Genomic DNA, 23,227 nt, shown 5'->3' with positions numbered 1-23,227 from the left:
ATAAACAGAACGTACTATTACTGACCAAACCTGCTTTAATGGCAACCTCTTTTAAGCATGAATTTGTATTGTCGGACCACCCTCTTCTTGTCCCATTGGAGTAATAACATTGTTTTTTGAACTTCTATTCAAAGGTCTATTCAAAGGTCATCTCTCTTATAATGTGAGTTTCTTTCTGAATCTGATAGTGACCTTTACATACAGATTTGACTGTAGTAAGCTTATTTATTATTTTTTATAATGTGTTTGGGTTGATGTATGTATTGATAACTTATAAAGAATTCATGGCTCACTTAACAAACAAATATATGTTTATAAATGAAGTCAAAACACAAATCATTGAGCTGAAACTTATTTTTTGGATAGTTGTCTCATTCACTGGCAATCATACCACATCTACTTTTTTTTTATATTGTCCATGCTGATTTAAAAGTTCTTCCATGTCAGAGTTTTTTTATATTTCAAAGCAAAAAAGTTTATGTATCCTTTTATGAAAATGAATTTTATTATACAATCTACTATGTACCTAGTCCCTTGTACAACCTACTGACTTGTTATTGACCAAGTTATCAATCTGCTATCAGTACACACACAATACAAACTGTACTATACAAGATAAATACAACAAACATTCATATCCACATGGTTACGCCTTAAAATTTAGACAAGCTTTTCTGAAAATATTCTTGAAAAAAACTGGAAAAAACTGTCTGTTTCCTGTTAAAATGATATTTTTTCCTATCATTTTGGGTCAAAATGTAATTAAGTACAATTAAAAATTGATTTTAAGGGTCACATTCATTAGGTCATAAACAATTAATGCGTATTACATATTTACATGTCTATCTTTCTTTTCCAAGTCTTGCATGTTTATGAACTTTTCATGATACATGTTCATTTCCTTCAAGTTTTCACAACTGACAACATAAGACACACACCCTAATTGCAAAGACATGGCACATATTTTTTATATTCAAACCTTATTTAGACTGGTTCTGTAAAAATATCCACAAATGGTTACTGCCCACTTTGAAGAAAGAATAATTTTCACTTTTATGGTACAAAGATTACTGGGCAATCTTGTGTAATTCTAAAGAAGTCCCAAATAATTTCCCAAACTAGTATACCTGTCACCTGTAGTTCCAGTCTTAGGGGAAGTGAAGGTATAAACTTCTTACTAATATCTTCCCTAATCTATGGATAGGTGAAATTTGATAGGGTTTGTTATTGGAGAGGCAAGTCAATATTTGAACTTTGATAAAATAAACTATCTCTTTTTAGCCTAATATCAGAACCATTCAAGGGAACAGTAAATATTCTACAGTATATTACAGGTAAAAGATTATCTATTTATAGGTGTAAACATCAGGTAAGTTTGATGATAGCTGTTATTTTCCAATTTGACGATTTTATTGCTTTTGCAGTAAAGGGTGTTTTCATTCCGACAGCGATTAGGCTTTTTGCCAAATTTGAAGAAGCATATTCTTCGATGTTTTAATTGCAAGGAAACTTGTTTAATATACTTGATTTGAGATGTAGACAATTCTTTTTTTTAAATGATGAAAAGTCTTCCTTCCATTTTGTCATTACAATTTTAAAGAAAGAAGCCCCTCTACTTGACATGAAAAACCTGAACTGTAATCATCAATTTTTTGGGGGGCCTTTGCAATACCATTTTAGACTTTAGACAATCAGTTACCAAAAATTGGAATTGAATTTGATCAATGTCGGAAAAACAAAGACTTATAGAACTGGTCTGTTTTCCTGAAATGTCTTGCTGTTAGCAAAAGGTCGGGTAAAAAAGATCGCAAAAACTTCCAAATTTTTTAGTTAATTATGTTAAAATGGCCGTCTCTTGAAAAGTAGATGACCGTTTCATGCTTATCCCAGATGGACCATGTCCTGACATATTTAATTTGTCCGGAATATATGACTGTTTTGGAAGTCATGCTGTCAAAAACAATCAAAAATACTATTTTTCACTATTATAACAAGTCTAATGGTTACAGTTTCCTTTCACCAAAACTAAGTATCTACACATAAAAACAGGTTTGATTTATCAAAATGACCACTCAAAGTGCTTTGTTAACCCACTACAGTTCTTAGAATGTTCAAAGTGCAGAACTTCTTTTACATCTCACACTTGATTGCATGATTCTTACCAAACTGAGGCAAAACACTGACTGTTTTATTAAAAGTGTAGCATATATCAGAAGTACCTCTTTACTAATACAGTCTATTGTGACAACATATTATGATACACAAGATGTCTGCGATTCAAAGAAGTCAGAGAGTAGTTATATTGTACAATTGCAATTAAACCAATTTGCACCAAGATGTCATTAAATGTAATCGTATATATATAGATTCTTACACTGCAACAAGTGTATTACGATATTTCTCCACTCGAGACAGTTAAATTTTATTATTCAAAGCGCGAGGCTTGCCGAGCCCTTTAAATAATAAAATTTAACTGTCGAGAGTGGAGAAATATCGTAATACACGAGTTATAGTGTCGGAATCTGTTTCTCTAATGCTTTTTATCGTTCTTTTTCAAAGATTTTCAGAAAATTGTGCTCTTTATATGCGACGTCATCAGGCAAAGTCGCCTTTTTTCATGACGTCACAATAGGAAAATTGAGAAGAAAACAAAACATTTTGACGTCATAATCAAATTTCGACTAATCATTTGCCGAGAATAGATTTTTCACTAGTGAGGAGAAATATTTTTCTCACACCGGTCAGGAAATGTGAAAATAGCGCAAAAATTAGAGAAACTCTTAACTTATTTTTTTTCCTTAGACATAATTGCTTAAAGAGTCCCAATCAGGCTAATGCCCTCATGGGTGCATGGGTGAATGACTTATCTACATGTAGTAACTTGGTAAATAAATGAACTATACCATGCATACAATGCTGTAAGACTAAGTCAAAACATCTCTAAACAGACGAATTAACCAAACCATGTGGTTTACAGGAATATAATTGTTGCCATAGTTCTAATTGACAAGAGGCTCTCAAGAGCCTGAATCGCTCACCTGATTTTTTTTGGTTTAATCTCTCATCAATGATTATTTTGGCTTTTCAATTTATTTAAATGTTCTTTGAATCGTCCTATTTTCTTCAAAAGCAAAAAAAAATCATTTTCTCCTATGTTCTATTTTAGCCATAGGAGCTATGTTTCTTGACATACAAGGAAATGAAATATAAAATTTATACTAGATACTCTGAAACTCTGAAACTCATTTAGCCTAAGTTTGGCTGAAATTGATACAGCAGTTTCATAAGAGAAGATTTTTTAAAGTAAGTCAACATGATGAACAAATTGTGAAAAAAGTCTTTAAAGGGCAATAACTCCTAAAGAGGTCAATTGACAATTTTGGTCAAATTGACTTATTTGTAGATCTTACTTTGCTGATCATATTTGCTGTTTACAGTTTATCTTTATCTATAATAATATTCAAGATAATGACCAAAAACTGCAAAATTTCCTTAAAATTACCAATTAAGTGGCAGCAACCCAACAATTGGATGTTTGATTCATCTGAAAATTTCAGGGCTGATAGATATTGACCTAATGAACATTTTTACTCCATGTCAGATTTGCTCTTAATGCTTTCGTTTTTGAGATATAAGCCAAAAACTGCATTTGACCCCTATGTTCTATTTTAAGTAACGGCGGCCATGTTTTTTGACGGATCAAAAATCAAAGCACACACTTTGTGCAGATTAATCTAAGGAACAACCATGCTAAGTTTTAACCAAATCCATTCAGTAGTTTCAGAGGAGAAGATTTTTTAAAGTTAGCAAATATGATGAACAAATTGTGAAAAATTGTCATTAAAGGACAATAATCCCTTAAGGGGTCAATTGACAATTTTGGTCATATTAACTTATTTGTAGATCTTACTTTGCTGATCTTTTTTGCTGTTTACAGTTTATCTTTATCTATAATAATATTCAAGATAATGACCAAAAACTTCAAAATTTCCTTAAAATTACCAATTAAGTGGCAGCAACCCAACAATTGGATGTTTGATTCATCTGAAAATTTCAGGGCTGATAGATCTTGACCTAATGAACATTTTTACCCCTGTCAGATTTGCTCTAAATGCTTTCGTTTTTGAGATATAAGCCAAAAACTGCATTTGACCCCTATGTTCTATTTTAAGTAACGGCGGCCATGTTTTTTGACGGATCAAAAATCGAAGCGCACATTTTGTGCAGGATATACTAAGGAACAATCATGTTAAGTTTCATTCAAATCCATTCAGTAGTTTCAGAGGAGAAGATGTTTGAAAAATTGTTAACGATGACAGACGACGACGACGACGACGTCGTCGACGAAGGACGCCAAGTGATGAGAAAAGCTCACATGGCCTATTAGGCCAGGTGAGCTAAAAAGGGATTTTAATCAAAATTATATCGTAAAACAGAAATAAACAAGTTGTCCAGCTAAACAAATCGATAGTAATCAAGCAGATGGACAACAATAAAAAGTATTGATCAATGGAGTACTTTGTTGTACTGATGTGAGAGTTATAGTATTTGCAGCTGACAGTATTGTTTAATACTCGTAGATGAAGAATGCTGAAGGGCTTAGAATAATCATTTGTTTATGAAATATTTAATGCACTTATATATTTTTATTTACATAAAAAGTTCCTCACATGCACTTTTCCATGACAAGTAAGGGTTATCAAACCAGGAATTCAATTATCACTTTTTTATACTTTGATTCACCTCAGGACAATCTCTAGTTTTATGTTTTCTATTTTTTCTTTTTGTCTTCTGATCATTGTGCTATCTACCTTGCTTCATACGTTATGGTTTTGGGTATTTTCCTATTTGTTTTAAAAATCCAGTTTAATTATTAAAAGATGTGATTCCATTCTTAAACTCAATCTCTGTCTTAAGGATAATAACTTTCCTAAACATGCCGAAATGTGCCAATTGATAAAGCAGAAATCAATCAATCAATCAATAAAGAAGTAGATTCTTTCATGAGGAAATACACTTCTGATTCTTATACATATTCTTATATTTCAAGACAAGACCTAGCAAAGCATTATTCTTACACTTTTTCTCTAAATGTTCATAGAAAATCATAATATTGCCAAAAGTCATCAGAAACAACCATTGAAGACCTGTCGGTGACCTTCTGCTGTTGTCTGCTCTGTGGTTGGGTTGTTGTCTCTTTGACACATTCCCCATTTCCATTCTCAATTTTATTACATAAAACTTTCTTTTTATTTATTGCTTTTTATGTATTCATAAGTACAAATTACTTGTATAAAGTTTTAACATACAATGACAAATCATTTCATGTCAAAGTACTAGACAAGAGGGTCTGATAACTTTGTCCTTCAACACTACAAACAAATATTTAAATTTGTCCTCCATTGAAAAACAGGTTTTGGGTTATTTTTTTTTAGCAATAATTGTATTTTATTCAATTTGAGAACCAAAAGAACCCATGACAGTTTGTTATTATTTTACTAATTTTTTACTATGCAAGTTTAAATTTGCCCCAAAGTTGGTCCTCGGGTACAAAAAGCATTTGGTTTTTTTTTCCGATTTTTGTCTTAAACTGGACCAGCAACTGGAATTAGTCTTTGCCTATGGGAATTTCAATAATTAACACAATCAGTAGTCATATATAATAAACTCTGGTTTACACTATTTGCAAAAGTTGTAGGCCTCAGGACTTTGTGTTAGACCTTGAAGGGTCCAAACCTATCAACAACAAAAAAACAATTTCAACTGATTTCAATTTTTGAAGTTTGTATTTGAGCACAAAAAGAACATTAAAACTGAGAAACATGAAAATAAATAGTGTAAGATTGAGGAAACATGTATACACTTTGAAATAAATGGCATAACATTGACCTACAAATGTATAGAGCGCCATTGGAGCCAAAACAAAGTGTTTTTTGGTACCAGTATAATATTACTGTCCCCAAATGGTAATGGTTAAGAATGCTGTGATTGTTGTAAAATTACATTGATTACATAAGGATTTTGAATTGGTGTTCGAAACTTTTGGTCTTGTGAATTTTCATTTTAATTTTGAATTATCAAAGGTAACCTTTTGGATGCAGTTGTACTGACTCGCTGACATTCAACCCTTATACCTTTATGTTTATACTTTATGTATATATATTTTGGCATGCATATTCAAGTAAAGTCCATTTTTAAATGATAAACAATTTAAATGACAACACTGACAGTGACAAGTAGTTCAGTCCTCTGTGTTTAATTGACAAGGTCATATAAATGCACATGCACTGACCCACAAGACATTAAATCCTATTTATAAGACATAATTAGAGCACCTGTTAATTTATAATTTCATATTAAGATAGATGATAAAACTAAGCAAAAGTGTTTTTTAATATGTTCAAATTGTAAATTTCTATTAGATATTTACCTCTTCTCTTGTCAACAAGCAGGAGATAATAAAAAAAATTAATCTATCATTTTTCGTCACAGAATGTTATTTTGTACAAATGCAATACACATACAGGTAACAAATCTCAAAGGTGTTTGCCTTCTTACCTGGAGAAACTATGTCTTCAAAACAACTATATAATCTGTTTACTTCAATTGAAAGATTAAAATTTAAGTAATACACTGACCTACTAAACAAAATAAAATTAAAACTTTTAAATTTATTTTTCCTTATCTTTATCAAAGATATTTTTCTTTCAATCCCTTAGGAGCCCCATTGATACAAGAACCATTTGATATAGACTGAATAAAATACTCAGACCTATAAATAAAATTCATATCTTTTTCATTTTAAAAATTCTTTAATAATAGGGAAAAAAATTATACAGCTTTTAAAAAGGTACATGAATAGTAGTAAACTAACTGTTCATCAAGCATGTCAAAATTTAATTTGAATTTTAAACCATCTTATTATACATGGTCCTTTTAACTGAGGCATGTGATGTTTATTATGCATGGTTCTTTTAAAATTAAGCATGTGATGTTTAACTGTGTGAAAGATGTTCTTCCTTATTTATCTTATGTAATTTTCCAGTTTTCCTAGACACCAAAGTTCCAACTTTTGGACAAAATCTATCTTTTTAAAATGGGATATTTTTTTTACGGAAATTTCAATATGAATTCTTACTGTGGGAAACCTAGATAAAAGCCATAACTCCTTTGACACCATTTGCGAGTATGGTCTTGAGAAACAATGATAGACTGTCTGTAGGGGATGATAAATTGCTGACCCATGTTAGAGAGCCATATCTCTTGCACGTTAAAGACACCCTTGTAGATTTTCAAAAAAGAGCAGGCTTATGCTGCTACAAGGAAGCACTCGCACCCGCAAAGTGGAAAGGGATAAATATAAGCTACAATAACTGGTTTCCCAATCCACTATTAATAAATATGTTTAAACTAAAAGCCATAACTTCTGAAGTTCTGACAACACTATGAATAACCAACATAGGTCTAAAGGCAACAAAAGTTATAATGCCAATGAGCCAAATTTCCACCAAATAACAAAGATATTAGCACCTATAGGTTGCCTTAAGCCCTTCAACAATCATCAAAAGCCATACTGCAAGGCAAACTACAAATGCCCAGAAATAACATAAAATCAAGCATTACTAAAGATTGCAATTGTCACAAAAGGTCAAGATAAAAGTGCACTCACTGAAAACTTTAAAATTATACTAATGAACCATGGAAATGAGGTCAAGGTCAGATGAACAAAGATGATGAACTCTACCAAACAGTCTTAAACACCTTACAATCATTCCATACATCAAATAGAGTTGATCATATATTATCTGAGATATGGACTTGGACACATAAACTTAAACATTGATCACTGATCCATTAAATAAGGTCAAGCTGAGGTGAAACCTGTCTGACAGACAAGTAACCTTACAAGGAACTCATATACCAACTCTTATTATATTATTACTTGTAATAAGTTTGAAATTTACGTCACAAAAAAAAAATTCAATCAGTCACAGAACAGTGCTATTGAGGTCATGGAAACATGGACAATGGACACATGACAGACAAAAATTTCATAAAATGAGGCATCAGTACATACAAAGTATGAAGCATCCTGTATTGACCAAGTGTCTCATTAGGGTAGTCACAAGAATAACACAAGTGATCAAAGTGATATGCTTGTAACCAGGAATTCAACATTGATACAAACAACTGGCACAGCTAGAGAAAATGGCTGATTATTTTACAAAAATATACCCCTTCGAACGTCATAGCGCAATACATGTTAAATTCATTATTGGCATCATCTAAATGTATTTACCAAAACAACCCAAAAATCATCCATCTTATTAGACAATAACTTTTACATATACACCATTAGGGTATATTTTGTGTACATAATAGTCATTTTTCAAACTCATTCAGTTAACATATCTAAGGAAATCAACATAAACAAAACCTAAGAATACATTCCTTTTGACTTCAATGAATCTTTAAAAGCTTCTTTATTCATTTATATACCTTGTTTTCTATTTTCCAGTATTTCTTTAAATTTTGAGTTTTGAAGAATAAATCTTGTTATACTCATACAAATTAGGAAATTTAAACTTAATTAGGAAATTTAAACTTAAATTTCTTAAAAGTTTTTATTTTGAAAGAATTCTTGTATGCCAGGTCCAATAATAAATTGCAGTACTGGGGATCCAAAAAAGATAAAAATTAAAATTTATATGATTATCAAATTAAATCAGCAATGTATAGTGTTCCAAAAATGATAAAAAAAAAATAATATGACTTACACTCCATATTGAACTGTTTATAAATCCATTTTATACAAAAAGTTGACTTTAATCAGCGGAAGCTGGCATCTAAACAACATCCAAGTAGAAAATAATTGAACTTATTTTTACTGCTGCAGTTTGGCAATAGACAAGCACCACCACTGTGTCAATTAGTGCATGATGGGTAACGAGAATTACACCTGATGTTCCAATTGTTAGAAATGTTTTTGTCAATGTTTTCTGATATTGTACCTCTAATTACATGTTTTCTATAACAATCAAATAGTGTTTGTTATTAGTTTGTTTCCAATCATATAAAGACACTATTAACAGTTTGGAGTTCCAAATGAATAAGATGATCCCTTTTTATTAACAAATTGATAGGATTTTCATTAAGTTTTTTGTTGGGTGACATTTAGGCATAAGTGACATAAAATTACATACTGATCTAAAATCCTGAAATCAATGTTAATGTTGACCTTAGGAAAGCTTTCAAGTTCATAATAGAAGCATGGAAAATCAAATCAACTTTGATTTAAAGAAAGGGTGACAAGGGTAATTTCCTTTCTGAAAATTACATGGTGTTCTCGTTTCTAATGTATTGGTCAGTTGTACTATACAAATCAGAGCACAGCAATCACAAAACCAACAAGTGAATATTTGGCACTGTGAACAGATGCTGTCTCATAAATACTATCCCCAGAGCCCAAAGTGCAGAAAAACTTTTTGGAGCATGCATTTTAAACAAATTTACAGGAGTTTTCCTTGTCCTGGCTAATATGCCATGTGTAGGAAGACAATGTCATGGAAACTAATGTTTATCCATTATTACTACTTTTGAAACTGAGGAACCCTGCACTTCAACCTTTTTACTTCAAAGAACATTTGCTTTTGTTTCTTCCTTGTGTCTTTCATCTGTATAAATTTCAAACAAATCAAGTAAAGGAAATTGAAGTTACCATCACCAGACCCTTCATTTCTTTCAGACTGTTGGAGGGAAGGACAGACCAACAGACCCACAGTAGGACTATGGATGAACATTAACAGAAGGAAAGACGGACCAACAGACCCACAGTAGGACTATGGATGAACATTAACGGAAGGAAGGACAGACCAACAGACCCACAGTAGGACTATGGATGAACATTAACAGAAGGAAAGACAGACCAACAGACCCACAGTAGGACTATGGATGAACATTAACGGAAGGAAGGACAGACCAACAGACCCACAGTAGGACTATGGATGAACATTAACGGAAGGAAGGACAGACCAACAGACCCACAGTAGGACTATGGATGAACATTAACAGAAGGAAAGACAGACCAACAGACCCACAGTAGGACTATGGATGCACATTAACGGAAGGAAGGACAGACCAACAGACCCACAGTAGGACTATGGATGAACATTAACAGAAGGAAAGACAGACCAACAGACCCACAGTAGGACTATGGATGCACATTAGCGGAAGGAAGGACAGACCAACAGACCCACAGTAGGACTATGGATTAACATTAACGGAAGGAAAGATAGACCAACAGACCCACAGTAGGACTATGGATGAACATTAACGGAAGGAAGGACAAACAAAGCAATGGCTATATGCTTCTTATGCAAAATATAGAAACTGTAGAAACTTTGTTATAAAATAATGCTTTTCTGCAAAATAACACCTGACATAACTATTTCTTGATTATAAATAATACAAATTTCACAAAGATTTGAGCATCTTTATTCCAGAGCTAACATCACCAGACATAACTCAACTATACTGTGAAAACTTTATATACAAACATTAAAACCTGCCCTACTTTTGAACAGCTGACATCGAAATCATAAACTACAAGGATGAAAAGATTTCTCAAGTTTAAATGCAGTTGTAAAATAGGTTTAACAGAATGATTACATAAGGGCCCATCTATAGATCAAACACAATTACACAACACTATAAATCACATGAGATATAGCTTCTACTGTGTGTATATCAGATAAACACATCCATCGAAGACGAAAGAATATGTATCTGTATAACTCATCATATTGTTTAGTGTAGAAAAAGTTGTTATCAATTCATCTCAATTTATAAATTGTTCGTTGGTACGTATGAAAATACTATTTCAAATAATCCATCAATATTCCAGCAATAGATCAAGAGTTTTATGTCCGAAGATCCCTTCAATCAAAGCACAGTACACATCAATAATGCCTGTAAAGTGAATAAACATTAATTCATACCAGTTAAATGTTCAGTGATGCTCAATATTCTTCGGGAGATTTGCTATGCCAAATTAGAGCCAAAATAGGAATCGGTACACACAAGAGACTATTTCAACCAGTTTTGTTCAAAGTATTTACCATGTATGTACAAAAAATACGGTCTATATTCAATGAAATACTGACATGACTGATCTATATCTGTAAATGGAACAATTAACAAATGAACTTGTGGCTGTCATCAGAACTATATTCGTGATTTAATCAGCCAATCCCTTTCCCATATGGCCATAATTACTTTTTTTTGCTGCCCTATATTAGTCTTACAGAGCTGGGTTGACAGCTGGAAGTCCAAAATTTTAAATGCATCCATTGGAAGATATATTACCAAAACAGGTATTATATGACCAAATAGGACAATCTGGTCATTAAAATTCAGACATTTTGGCTGATATGGTCTGCCATAAATGATTCCAAGCAAGACTTTGACTTCTAATACACTGTCAGTCAATTTGGTAGACTACTCCTACTAACTTAGTACTAGAAACCATATGAAGACAAAGAAATATAGTTACAATGTTCAACTCTCAAGGTCAAATTATACTGCAAGAATAAACTGATATTGTCCCATTTTTTATACTTGTAGGTTCCTGCCTATCTACCAACCTCCACGTTGACCACAACCTACTTAGCTATCAACCCCAGATTGGTATCTGTTACAAAGTCAGCAGTCATCTAATTGCATGTTTTTTGCAAATTTTATGAAATGCCAGGGATTCCCCAACATTGATGATGAATGAGTTCATGAAATCCCAATTAATCGCTTCTCTTTTTGTTATTTCATGCCATGAACTAACAAATATACCTTTTATTTCAGATGGACTATACCTTATAAAAAAGATTGTAAAACACTTTTGGTCTAAACTTAACCTTACATTAACCATTAAATGAACCGAAATCTAAGAATAATTTACTGCAAAGGTCAAAGGAAGAATGAGATCAAAATGTTACATCTCATTGCCATTTTCTAACTTAAACTTTCATATCTCCCTACCTTGTTTGCTTCATACCTGAAGGACACATACAGAAAGTGGTTTTCACAGAGGAGAGCCAAAATGAGTAAACAGATGAATTATAGACTATTGAACAAGTGATATGGCCTTGATTCTTTGGCAGAGTGGATTTTCAGCTAACACTAAAAATGTACTGCTTGAATTATTAGACGAATAACTATACATCTTCTTTCTCTAATACAATTCTATTATTTCTGCTGAAGCTTCAACGATGCCAACAGTATTCTAGAAAGTAATGGATGAGTTATAGAGGTGATCATTTACTTACAAACTAACATACCATTGTATTCCATGGTAATATCAAGTTTGGCTTGTTATGTTTTATATATATGAAACCTTAAATGTTATTAGACTTATAGACCAGTATATCCCAAACTCTGTCTGACCAACAAAATGTCAGACAAAAGTCATTGGGTCTAATTGAAATTTTCAATTTTTTTTATTTGAAAATTGTGTAGAAAAACACCAAAGTTCATTTCTGTCAAACAAACCCAACAACAGTTTTGTGCAATTTACAGTAAATCAGGATAGCCTCAACTCTTTAATGCTAGGATATACATGATAAACAGTCAATCATGTTAACCAACACCCCAAGTAAACTTTGTAAATGGAATCTACAGAAATCATGGTAGCAATGCAGTCAGTCTTATTAGCCTGAATACCTACCTATTTATGCTTGATTATGTTCAGGTAGCATTTATGAATAAAGACAAATAATTTTATTCCAATTTTTCTGCATCCTTGTTTATGTTCAGCACCTGGTTTCTACTTCTTTAAATTCTAATTCTGTCACTGCTCACCTTTCACAAAATTAAACAGTTTATCCCTTGAGCTCACACTGGTCAAATTGAAGTTAAATGTTGAGATTTACCCACATCCAAGACAGTCAACAATATCCTGATGAGTTAAGACAGACAAACAGTATACAGCCAACTCATTAAGAGACAATGCCAAGGTCATCATTGTTTCACTAAAACTTACCTGCACCTGTTTATATATAAATTATGCATTAATACACAATCACTGGTAATACAATACATTTGCTATTTCAAAACACAGAAAGTAAGATTAAATTTGCTTCCAAACTTGCTGAAAATAAACAATTTTGTGAACTTACATTTAATCAGCTTCACCACATCTATATGATTGGAGTTTGTCACAAGTGTCCCATTCACCTAAAATAGAAATTGTCAGTTATAATAAAAAAATTACTCTTCTCCTGCCAAAATATAATAACAAAGTTCTTAGAACAGACATGTACAAGGAAGCAGGTTTTTCCAAAAAACATTAAGAATATATCTGTGACAAGCAATTTCTATAAATATTCACTGTAATTTATTCCACAGGAAGATGTTCAACTTTGTCATATACTTCTCTTGTACCTTAAAAAGATAACAAAAAGGAGTAAGGCCATTAAGACCCCTTTTTGGCCAATTTTTTTTTGGAAATTTTAAAACACATGAAAAATTAAAAACTTGTACTTTTTGAATACTTCAGGATGAAAAATATCTTTTGTTTCTTGCATGCGCATGGTATGAAATTTAACGGAATGTGAGCTGATTTCAAAGGACAATTGCACTTGTTAAATGTTGTCATCAATTCACAAACAGGTTAACCTATTTTTTAACGTAGAAATTGATGAATGTTATAAAAATGGCCCGGAAATAAGTTTGAAAATATTTGTAGTAAGAATAATGTCACATTTAGTGCTGCATGATCATGTCACTGCGTCTGCATGTCGGTGGAAATTAAACGAAATCTTATGCTCTGCAAATTCAATTGGCAAAAAAAGTAAAAGGTTTATGTAGAATTGGGTAGCATGTTTCCTTGAAATTAATTGACTAAGTTTTAAGTTTTGATAAAGAATAAACTACCTTACAAAGAATTGTAAAGGATATTTCTGATTTTTTGTGAACAATTCATCAGCAAGTGCTACTGAAACAAAACAGAAAATTTGAAAGATTTACATGTAACTTGAAAATGAATTAACCAGACCAGGTGAGAAAATTAACCCAGAACTGACAGTTTATTGCAGTTGTTGAATGGAAGCCAATCACTTCAAATTCACAGATGTTATAATGATCTGATGAGAGAGGCTGATCAAATACAACACAGTGAAACCTGCCTACACTCAACACCTGCAGTACTGTAGATTTACTCATAAAAAAATATATTCCTTATACCAGTATGTCCTCATACAAGATTTAAGTATAAGACTGTTATTCCATTTCGAGAGCAATGCATGCATGTGGGAGTAAAACTGGACATGAAATCTTGCTTCTTTATGTGAATTGATATTGATGGAAAACAGAGATTAAATTCCTTAAAACAAAATATCTGACATGCATCCAGGTTTTTGTTTAAACTTTAATGTAAGATATGTTTATGATCATGATCATTCTATAAATTTGTCAAGTTCTATTATCTTATGTTGCAGCATGAGCATGTCGGACCACTCCCCTAAACAACAACAACCAATGAGATCTCTGATCAATATTTCACAGTTGTTTATATCATTAATTGTAAATATTATCATGTGATTGAAAAAAGATAACTGTTATCCAAACAACAACAATCACTTTCTGATAATGATTTATTATATATAACAGTTGTGCAATTTGGGTGGTGGATAAGTTTGATCAGAAATTAATTCCTTCCGGAATTACGACTGAATGATTCCTCAGATATGGGAATTATTTCACTTTTGACAAGTCTTTGAAAACCACTTCACAAAGTGTAAACCATGTTGAGTACAGTATAGCTCCTCTGAATAAGACATGCTGGTTCTATACATTATTGCTTTTATCAAATAATTTTTAATGAAATTTGACATGTCTCATTCAAATTAAGTACAATCAAACCTGTATAAATTGTGACTTATATAAACCAAATCCCTTTCTTGTCAAGTTACCATCTTGTTTTCAACAGACAACAATAACAGATTCTACGTTTGTGTTGATGTCTAAATCACTGACAAGCCTTTCCATACAACCCCCCTAACTTTTGTTTATTTGTACCAGCAATTACAATGTTTTGCTTCTCAAAATTACATTAATATTTCACAATAAATAAGTGTCTGTACCAAGCCAGGAACTAGATCAAGTTTGTTTCTCTTATGAAATTGTTGTTCATTTTTTGTTCTTGTCATCCTTAGTTACTATGCACAACTATTAGCCATTGGACACAAAGCAAAAAAAATTAATAAATCCAATGTACACAAACCTTCACAATTCTGTCCCCTTGTTGAACCCCAGCTCTTGCAGCAGCGCCATCTGTAAATAAACAGACGTTTTAATTTACCTTTGAATAAATGAGACACAAAATTTGTAATATTTTGTAACATATACATGTATAGCAAAATGATGTTTACAAACTAACAGCAATATTTCTTCTCCTGTGATGTTCAAACTAAAGCTTTTAATACTTTAAAGTACAGGATATAAGCCTAGGGAAGTTTATAAAACAAGTTGCAAGAAATATGTTTATACACTCTTTTTGATGACTTGAGTTTACAGGTGTTTTTCATCAGTACAATGAGGGTAAAGACACACAACAGTTATAAGTATTATTTAATTAAAAGTAAAACTGGAAAGATAAATTTCAATATTTTTGAACCACACCTGAACGAAACAATTAAAAATAAGAAGATATACATGTTTAATAATGATTATAAATTGTTGTTTTGATGCACATTCATGCCTGACTTGAAAAACACCTTTATATTTTACCATATTATGTAATTCATGTATTGCCCTATGACAGAATAATGAACTAACATTTTATAAATATACATGTCTGTGATATGTTAGTATTTCAACCTTTCCTTATTTGATTTTTAAATTATACATGGCTTACTTTTGCATTGTAGTCTCTTCTATTGTATAACATGAAGAAAATCTCATTTACATAAAACTTGGTTTTTTTTTTATAAATTCCTTGATGTTTGCCAAGTTAGAGGTGCACCACAATTTGTTATAACTTATAAGTCTACATTCAAGGGGAGGCAATTCATTCTTATTCGAATGGATCAATAATTTCACATACAGGGAATAAAATATCAAACTGTAAGGCTAACTGTTAGAATCTTTTATAATTAAATAATTATCTCAGTTCAAAGAATATTTAAGCAGTTGTTTGCTTTTTTATTACTCTGTAAACATTTTCACTTGGAAACCATATTCTGCTGTAGAAGTCAGCTTTTTTAATAGTCTACAAAAACTCTCATTTGGGAATCAAATTCAGCTCTGGAATAAAGAACTCCTCACATGACAGAGTAACACAACGTATCTCACATGACTTTTATCTTAACACACTCTATTGAGTCAGTTCATTTAACCTTGGACTAGAAACCATTTTTCATTCTAATGCACCAAAGTTTGTAACGTTCATTTTGATTGGATAACTTCACTTTCTTATGGGACGTACATGCAAGGGTAGACGGCATATGACAGATTTTAAATACATGTTTTAACTTTGTTTTCTGTCAGTTTCATTAGAATGGAGATAACAATATTGTATTTTAAGCTCCGACGGCATCAATTTGGGATTTGATGGTCCCATATACCCTTTTACTGTCTCCGCTAACCCGTTGCCAGTAAACTTAATTTGTGACCATCAAATCCCCAATTGATGCCGTCAGAGCTTAAAATACAATACAGTTATCTCCTAAGTGTTCCTCCTGTACATGTATGAATTATTTGCCATTTGACGTCCATTTTCAGTGATAATATGGAGACCAAGATGTAAATTGGGTCCCATAACAAGTGTAATAAAAAAAGGAAGATATAGGGAATCCATCTATGACACCAAATCAGTACAGGTACAGCAAAAAGCATAGGAACAGTGTCAGAATTACAACTTTAATTTCTGAATTATGCAAAAATATTTTTTAACTTACCTGCTTTAACAGATTCCACATAGACAGGGTTATCTCCCCTAACTGTCAGACCATATCCTTTATCGTCACGCTGTATTATAACACACCTCTGTATATAACCACCTGAAACAAATATGTATTTGCATCTATGAGACTGATAAATAGTTATAAAAGAGTCAACCTTAAGCTATTCTTTACTTGTTATCACTATTTACAGTTTCACACATACTTTACTGTTCTATTAACCTGATTTTCTGTTAATTATCACTTTAAAAATTTATTAATGCATAATTTAAGAAGTGGTGCTGTTTTGACTACATTGCCATATGCTCGAAAATTTCTGTACCAACAATATTTTATTATAAATACTGTGGATTCATTATTATTTGTTGTATACCAATTTTTCATAGATTTGGTCAGAACAAGGAAACCAGGAATTTTAATGTTCAATAAATTAAAAATTTGCTGTATGGTTATATGCACAATTTTGGAAAACCACGAAATCAAATATCAACAAAAATGCAAGTTTTCCTCAATTCACAAAAATTATTACCAACGAAAATAAATGAATCCATAGTACTTCTAAATTACACAACCGCCTGTAGTGATCTATCAAATGAGAAAACCCGAATAAATGTCCTGAACAGGTTATAAATTATTGTACTAACTTTTAATCATGTATAGCATTTGTACCCACTTCTTTCATAAGCAATACCTTCATGTAAAATTATCCAACATATGGATACCTCTTGGAAAAAAATATATATTAAATATCTTTTATGAAACTTTTGTTCATGATTCAAGGAACGAAACAAAAATTTAACCCATTATCTCAAGTCTACATCACTTTACAAGTTTTGCAAATGATCCTTCTTGTAATCATCAAGAAGATCCCTCTTGTTTGTGCAATGAAGTTTTAGTAACTACATTTATACAAAGACAATCACCTGCCAGTAACGACTTAGATAATTATCCCTGATTAACAATAATAATTACACCTATAATAATTCTCCTGTAACTTTGTGGTTTAGGTACTGTAATCAGCATGCTTTTGTGTGCTGCCAAGTTAAACAATCAGTGTAACATAGACTGTTTATGATCTGAGATTCATATCACCAAGGAACACATCAGAACATTAAAACTTTGTTGTTAACAAAAATTTGTACAAAAATAAAATTGAGAATGGAAATGGGGAATCTGTCAAAGAGACAACGACCTGACCATAGAAAAAACAACAGCAGAAGGTCACCAACAGGTCTTTAATGAGGCGAGAAATTCCAGCACCCGGAGGCGTCCCTAAGCTGGCCCCTAAACATTTAATTTCAAACTACTTGAATTTGTAATTTTGGAGCTTCTACTGGGGCTTCATTATTATTTGTTGGATACTACTTTTAGTGGAATTCGTGGGTAAGCTACAGGTGAACCAGGAAGTTAATTGTAGTTAATTGTTCAATGAATAACAAATTTTCTACAGGCTTGTATGCAGAATTTTGGCAAAACCACGAAATTAAATATCCACGAACATGCAAATTTTCCTAAATCGGGGGTAAATCCACAAAAATTTGTATCCACAAATATAAATGATCCACAGTATGTTATAAAACATATCTTGTACCTGCTACATGTGTTCGTTTAATAGTAAACTCTGATCTAGAAAAACACTTTGATAACTCCTGTTTGACAATGGGGAAACCATGAAATCTGTATGATCATAAATAAGAGGTGACATGATCTTTTGGTGTAGAACAGTCTGTTATGTTGTTAGTGTCATTGTGTTCCTATCACATAGACATATATACAAATATACATACTTCGCATCTCCTTTCATCCAAATGTGCAAGTTTAGCACAACGAAAAAATATTCAAGATGAATCATTGTATAACAATGTAATGTAATGTCTTGTAACTCTTACTCAGAAACACCCAACCAGAAAGTTGAAAAAATAACTGGAGCTTCAATCTGAACAAAAATATAAACCTTCAAGGAAATCAAACAAACCAATCAAGTCATTTAGTTATTTTCAGACATGTGAAAAATTACCTTAATTTAAACAGTTGAAATCCCTAAACTCTGAAAGGACAATGCCAACAATGTTCAAAATCAAAAAGCAGCTGTCTTTTGTAAAATCGAATATTGAGTTATAAAATTACATTAACATTGAGGAAATAAAATTTGATTGATTGGTTGATGGGCAGAAGGACATTGGTATACTAAATAGTGTTCTTAACCAGCGTATGATTGAAACAAAACCAATAAAGATTTGTGTTGGCAAAATGCAATGATATCAAGCATACTTATGACATGGATATTGACCCTTACACTGTTCATATCCGTAGCCAGGGGGGGTTCAGACGAACCCCCACCTCCTTGAAATCAAATAAGCACTGTTAAAGTCAATGTTTTGTTCAAATTGTGACTGTTAAAGTCGAGTTCACGAGTCCAACGAAACCCCCCCCCCCCCCCCCCCTTTGAAAATTCCTGGCTACGGGCCTGCTGTTTGTGTTGAATTTGCTATATTCCATTACAATCATCCAACATCTAAAACTTACTAACAATAGATGAGGGTAGAAATACCCTTTACTGTCAGGTGTCAAAATGGTCATTTTCGTTTTAGCTTCAAATTGGTTAACATGTTAACATTTTTTTGTACTTATTAATTCTTCAAAATATCCTTATAGTGATTCTTCAGAGGTCTCAAATTATTTTCAATACCGTTACTTTTGAAGAGAAAAATAGATCATGATTCGTCAAAATTATCGTCTAAAAGAATTGTACATTTTATTGTCATGCACCAAAAATTACTGTTTACTTTATTTGGCAAGAATTTTTACTGTTAATCGTTATAAAGGTTTCCCCATTAAGACCCTCATAGATCTATCAATTAACTCATATAATAATTTCTTCCCAAGTCTGGACCTTTTATAAATCTAGTCCCATTTTATTTTGATACCAACCATTACTAAGGTCTTTGTCACTGCCTCCACCTTCATCCCTTTTCTGTGATCCTGGGTCTTCTTTTACATTACTTAGACTACCAAGTCTGAAATATACAATAAAATCAAGGGTAAATAATTATATCCTTTTCTAAAGAATACATTTTACTTACAATAAAATATATGATAATAGTACATTTCGTAGAATTTTTCTCATTAAACTTGTCTAAGGCAAAAGAGGGCAAGCTGTTGCTCAGCATAAAATTTAAAGCAAGACTATTGGTGTTACGCAGTAAATTTGTCACACGGAATGTATCAAATCAGAAGTTAAACATCAGAAAGGTACTAAATACACTAAAGAGTAAGCAAATGGTAACCTTTGTCAAATTAGGTTGAAACCATTAGGTGACGATGCACAGAACAACTAATGAGTAAGTCTTTCTTCCTTGAATTTTCATAATTCAACATATGTCTCTCTCATATGGATACCAATTCATTTTTTTGTTCTTTAAAATCTTTTTATAAATATCTAAGCACAAATGCAATGTGCTCCATTTTAATGGGCTTGAAACTGTAAAAATTTTATCAGCACTTATTTTCAAGTGTCGAAAACATGGCTGATGATCAGGGAATTTGTTAGGTGTCATTGATGATATTAACTGATATACATGTACATACAATATTAATTTCATAAAAATCTGGCAAGAATTGTACACATGAGAGCACTAACACATTGTAACACTGCAATTTTCTAAAAAATCAATATTTCAAAGGGCCATAACTCTTTTTAAAATAATTGATCCACGTTGATTTTTTTAACTCCAAGATGCTAATATAAATTTTTAAACCTATGGTATAAGTTTCATATAAATAATATAAAAAAGAAGATGTGGTATGATTGCCAATGAGACAACTATCTACAAAAGACCAAAATGACACAGACATTAACAACTATAGGTCACCGTACGGTCTTCAACAATGAGCAAAGCCCATACAGCATAGTCAGCTATAAAAGGCCCAGGTAAGACAATGTAAAACAATTCAAACGAGAAAACTAACGGCCTTATTTTTGTAAAAAAAATGAGCGAAAAACAAATATGTAACACATAAACAAACGACAACCACTGAATTACAGGCTCCTGACTTGGGACAGGCACATACATTAATAATGTGGCGGGGCTAAACATTTTAGCGGGATCCCAACCCTCCCCTAACCTGGGACAGTGGTATAACAGTACAACATAAGAACGAACTATAAAAATCAGTTGAAAAATTGAAAAAGGCTTAACTCATCAGATGGACAAAAATACAAGTGGAACTGGATAGACAACAATTGTACACGTGAGTATGCTAATAAGACCTGAAGTTCATCCAGTATTTCTATGCCACCCACAAATCGTTGGGCAGGGGACAATAAACAAGTGCTCTAACTTTAGTTGATGTGACCACAAAAAAAATTTAACTGGACAAATTTCCATGTTAAGTGAGAATCAAAAATTGGGTGAAAACCCCAATTTGGCTTATGATGGAAAAACTTTGTTCTTACTAAGTTTGAAGTTAATATAAACAATACTTCATCATGTTCATAGTAAACTACCTTAAACTAAAACTTAATTCTGAATAAATAGACTGCAAAACATAATGCTCTACCCCCCCCCCCCCCCCCCCCCCCGACTTTTCTGTTGGCTGGATGAAAACAAAATGCATTGCCTTCTGTGAAAACTATGTTAAATGTGATATTTTTTCTGACCCACATTTATCAATTACTATTTTGAAATGTGTAGATAAGCACATCCAGGAAATTGATTATGAAAACAATACACATTTTCTGACAGTGAGACATACTGTCACTTTCCATTTATCAAAAGAATGATTCACACATGACATTTATATACATTGTACACTTTCAATTACCATGTTCAAAATCTGTAATATTTTACTTTCTCTCTTTAGATATATATTATACATGTATATATATCATCTTGTTTGTCTGAGTGCATATGTTGTTTCTGCATAAATCATTTGAATAAATGTCTACACGTTCACTAATATATTTCTCCGAAATGTTTGAAGGAACATTTTAGCTGCCAAATTTAAGCCCACTGAAACTTATTCAACTTTAAAATTTGATTTTATACATATCATGTTTACTAGAACACACCCGCGAAATCGCGGGGAAATAGAGCGTATGTAAACTGTAAAAAAAGATATGCTGACTGGAGAATTTCAGGAGAGGTATCAAAATTCAAAGGTACTTAGGGACTGGGCACATTTTTTTGCCCTCCTCCTATTTTCCAAATACCGATTTTTATACCTTCTGTTTTTCTGTACTCTATGAACATGCATATATACTTTAATTACTCAATACAGAGAATTTCAGGAGAGGTATCAAAAGTCAAATGTACTTGTATATATATATATATATATATAATACATCAGTGAACGCCATGAATAGTAAAGAGACCCCCCCCCCCCCAAGATATATAACCATTGGAATTTATAGTAAATTATAACAAATACAGTAATTCATAGTAAATGTATGTAAGTATATAGAAATATATCCGCAGTGACCGCCGTTGATAGTAAACCATAGGCGGATCCCAGGGTTTGGGGGGGGGGGGGGGGTCTGGGGGGCCCTGCCCCCTTTCGTTGGAAAAAAATTGTTGATTATATGGGGAAGTATGAGAGTAACACCTCCCCCCCCCACACTTTAGGTCAGTCAGCGCCCCCTCTCCCTTATGAAAAGTTCTGGATCCGCCACTGTAAACTAATTGATAGTAAATAGCAAATATTATTCATTTTCGTTATTCTCCCAAAATAACCCAAACTGAAACACGTTAAGCAAGGATGACACATGCTAGTACTCAAAATGATAGCAGAAAGCAAATTGTTCGAAGTACAGAAAAACACAAACCGGAAGTCTAATCTGACTTAAAGTTTTGTCCAATGACGGGAAAATATCCGGACGCATTCTTTTTCGTTTTTTATCCCAAATAACCCAAACTTAATGATCATAAGAATGGATGACAAATGCGACTATACATGTTACCTATAGGACACAGAGGCATGATGATTAATTTATTGTGAAAGGAGGAGAAGCGACACCAAAAATGAGGTCTTCTCGTTTAATAGTATAGATATGTATTTAAATGTTAAATATTACAAAATTCCATGGAACAAAAATTACACTATATACGGAATCCTTATAGAATTTCCTGTGTATTATTAACTGGACACCATCTAATCTAATGTGAATAAACAAATATGACCCAGAAAAACTGTTGATTGTTATGCAATCACTTCATAATAATATAAACAGAAAGATAAATATTTATTAACACTTGTGCAACAGCGTAAGGTCCATTTTC

General features: G+C 32.3%; 1 protein-coding gene across 5 annotated transcripts in view; it reads right to left on the bottom strand.

The window, feature by feature from the left end:
* LOC143079060 (rho guanine nucleotide exchange factor 11-like) overlaps positions 1-23,227 on the bottom strand; it is a 102,627-nt gene that overhangs the window by 74,325 nt on the left and 5,075 nt on the right. For 4 of the 5 annotated variants that reach the window (XM_076254206.1, XM_076254213.1, XM_076254208.1 and 1 more), the window contains exons 2-5: positions 19,881-19,966; positions 16,947-17,048; positions 15,272-15,321; positions 13,167-13,224 (exon numbers count right to left, since the gene is read on the bottom strand). In XM_076254206.1, coding sequence (XP_076110321.1) covers positions 13,167-13,224; positions 15,272-15,321; positions 16,947-17,048; positions 19,881-19,966 — 296 coding nt within the window. Of the gene's footprint in view, positions 1-979; positions 1,122-13,166; positions 13,225-15,271; positions 15,322-16,946; positions 17,049-19,880; positions 19,967-23,227 lie in introns of those variants that run through there. The other variant, XM_076254212.1, reaches the window with a different exon arrangement.

Source organism: Mytilus galloprovincialis, chromosome 6 (genome assembly GCF_965363235.1).
Source record: "Mytilus galloprovincialis chromosome 6, xbMytGall1.hap1.1, whole genome shotgun sequence".
Classification (NCBI taxonomy): Eukaryota; Metazoa; Mollusca; class Bivalvia; order Mytilida; family Mytilidae; genus Mytilus; species Mytilus galloprovincialis.
Note: the sequence above shows the minus strand (reverse complement) of the source record. Positions and strands in the feature narration are given on the sequence as shown.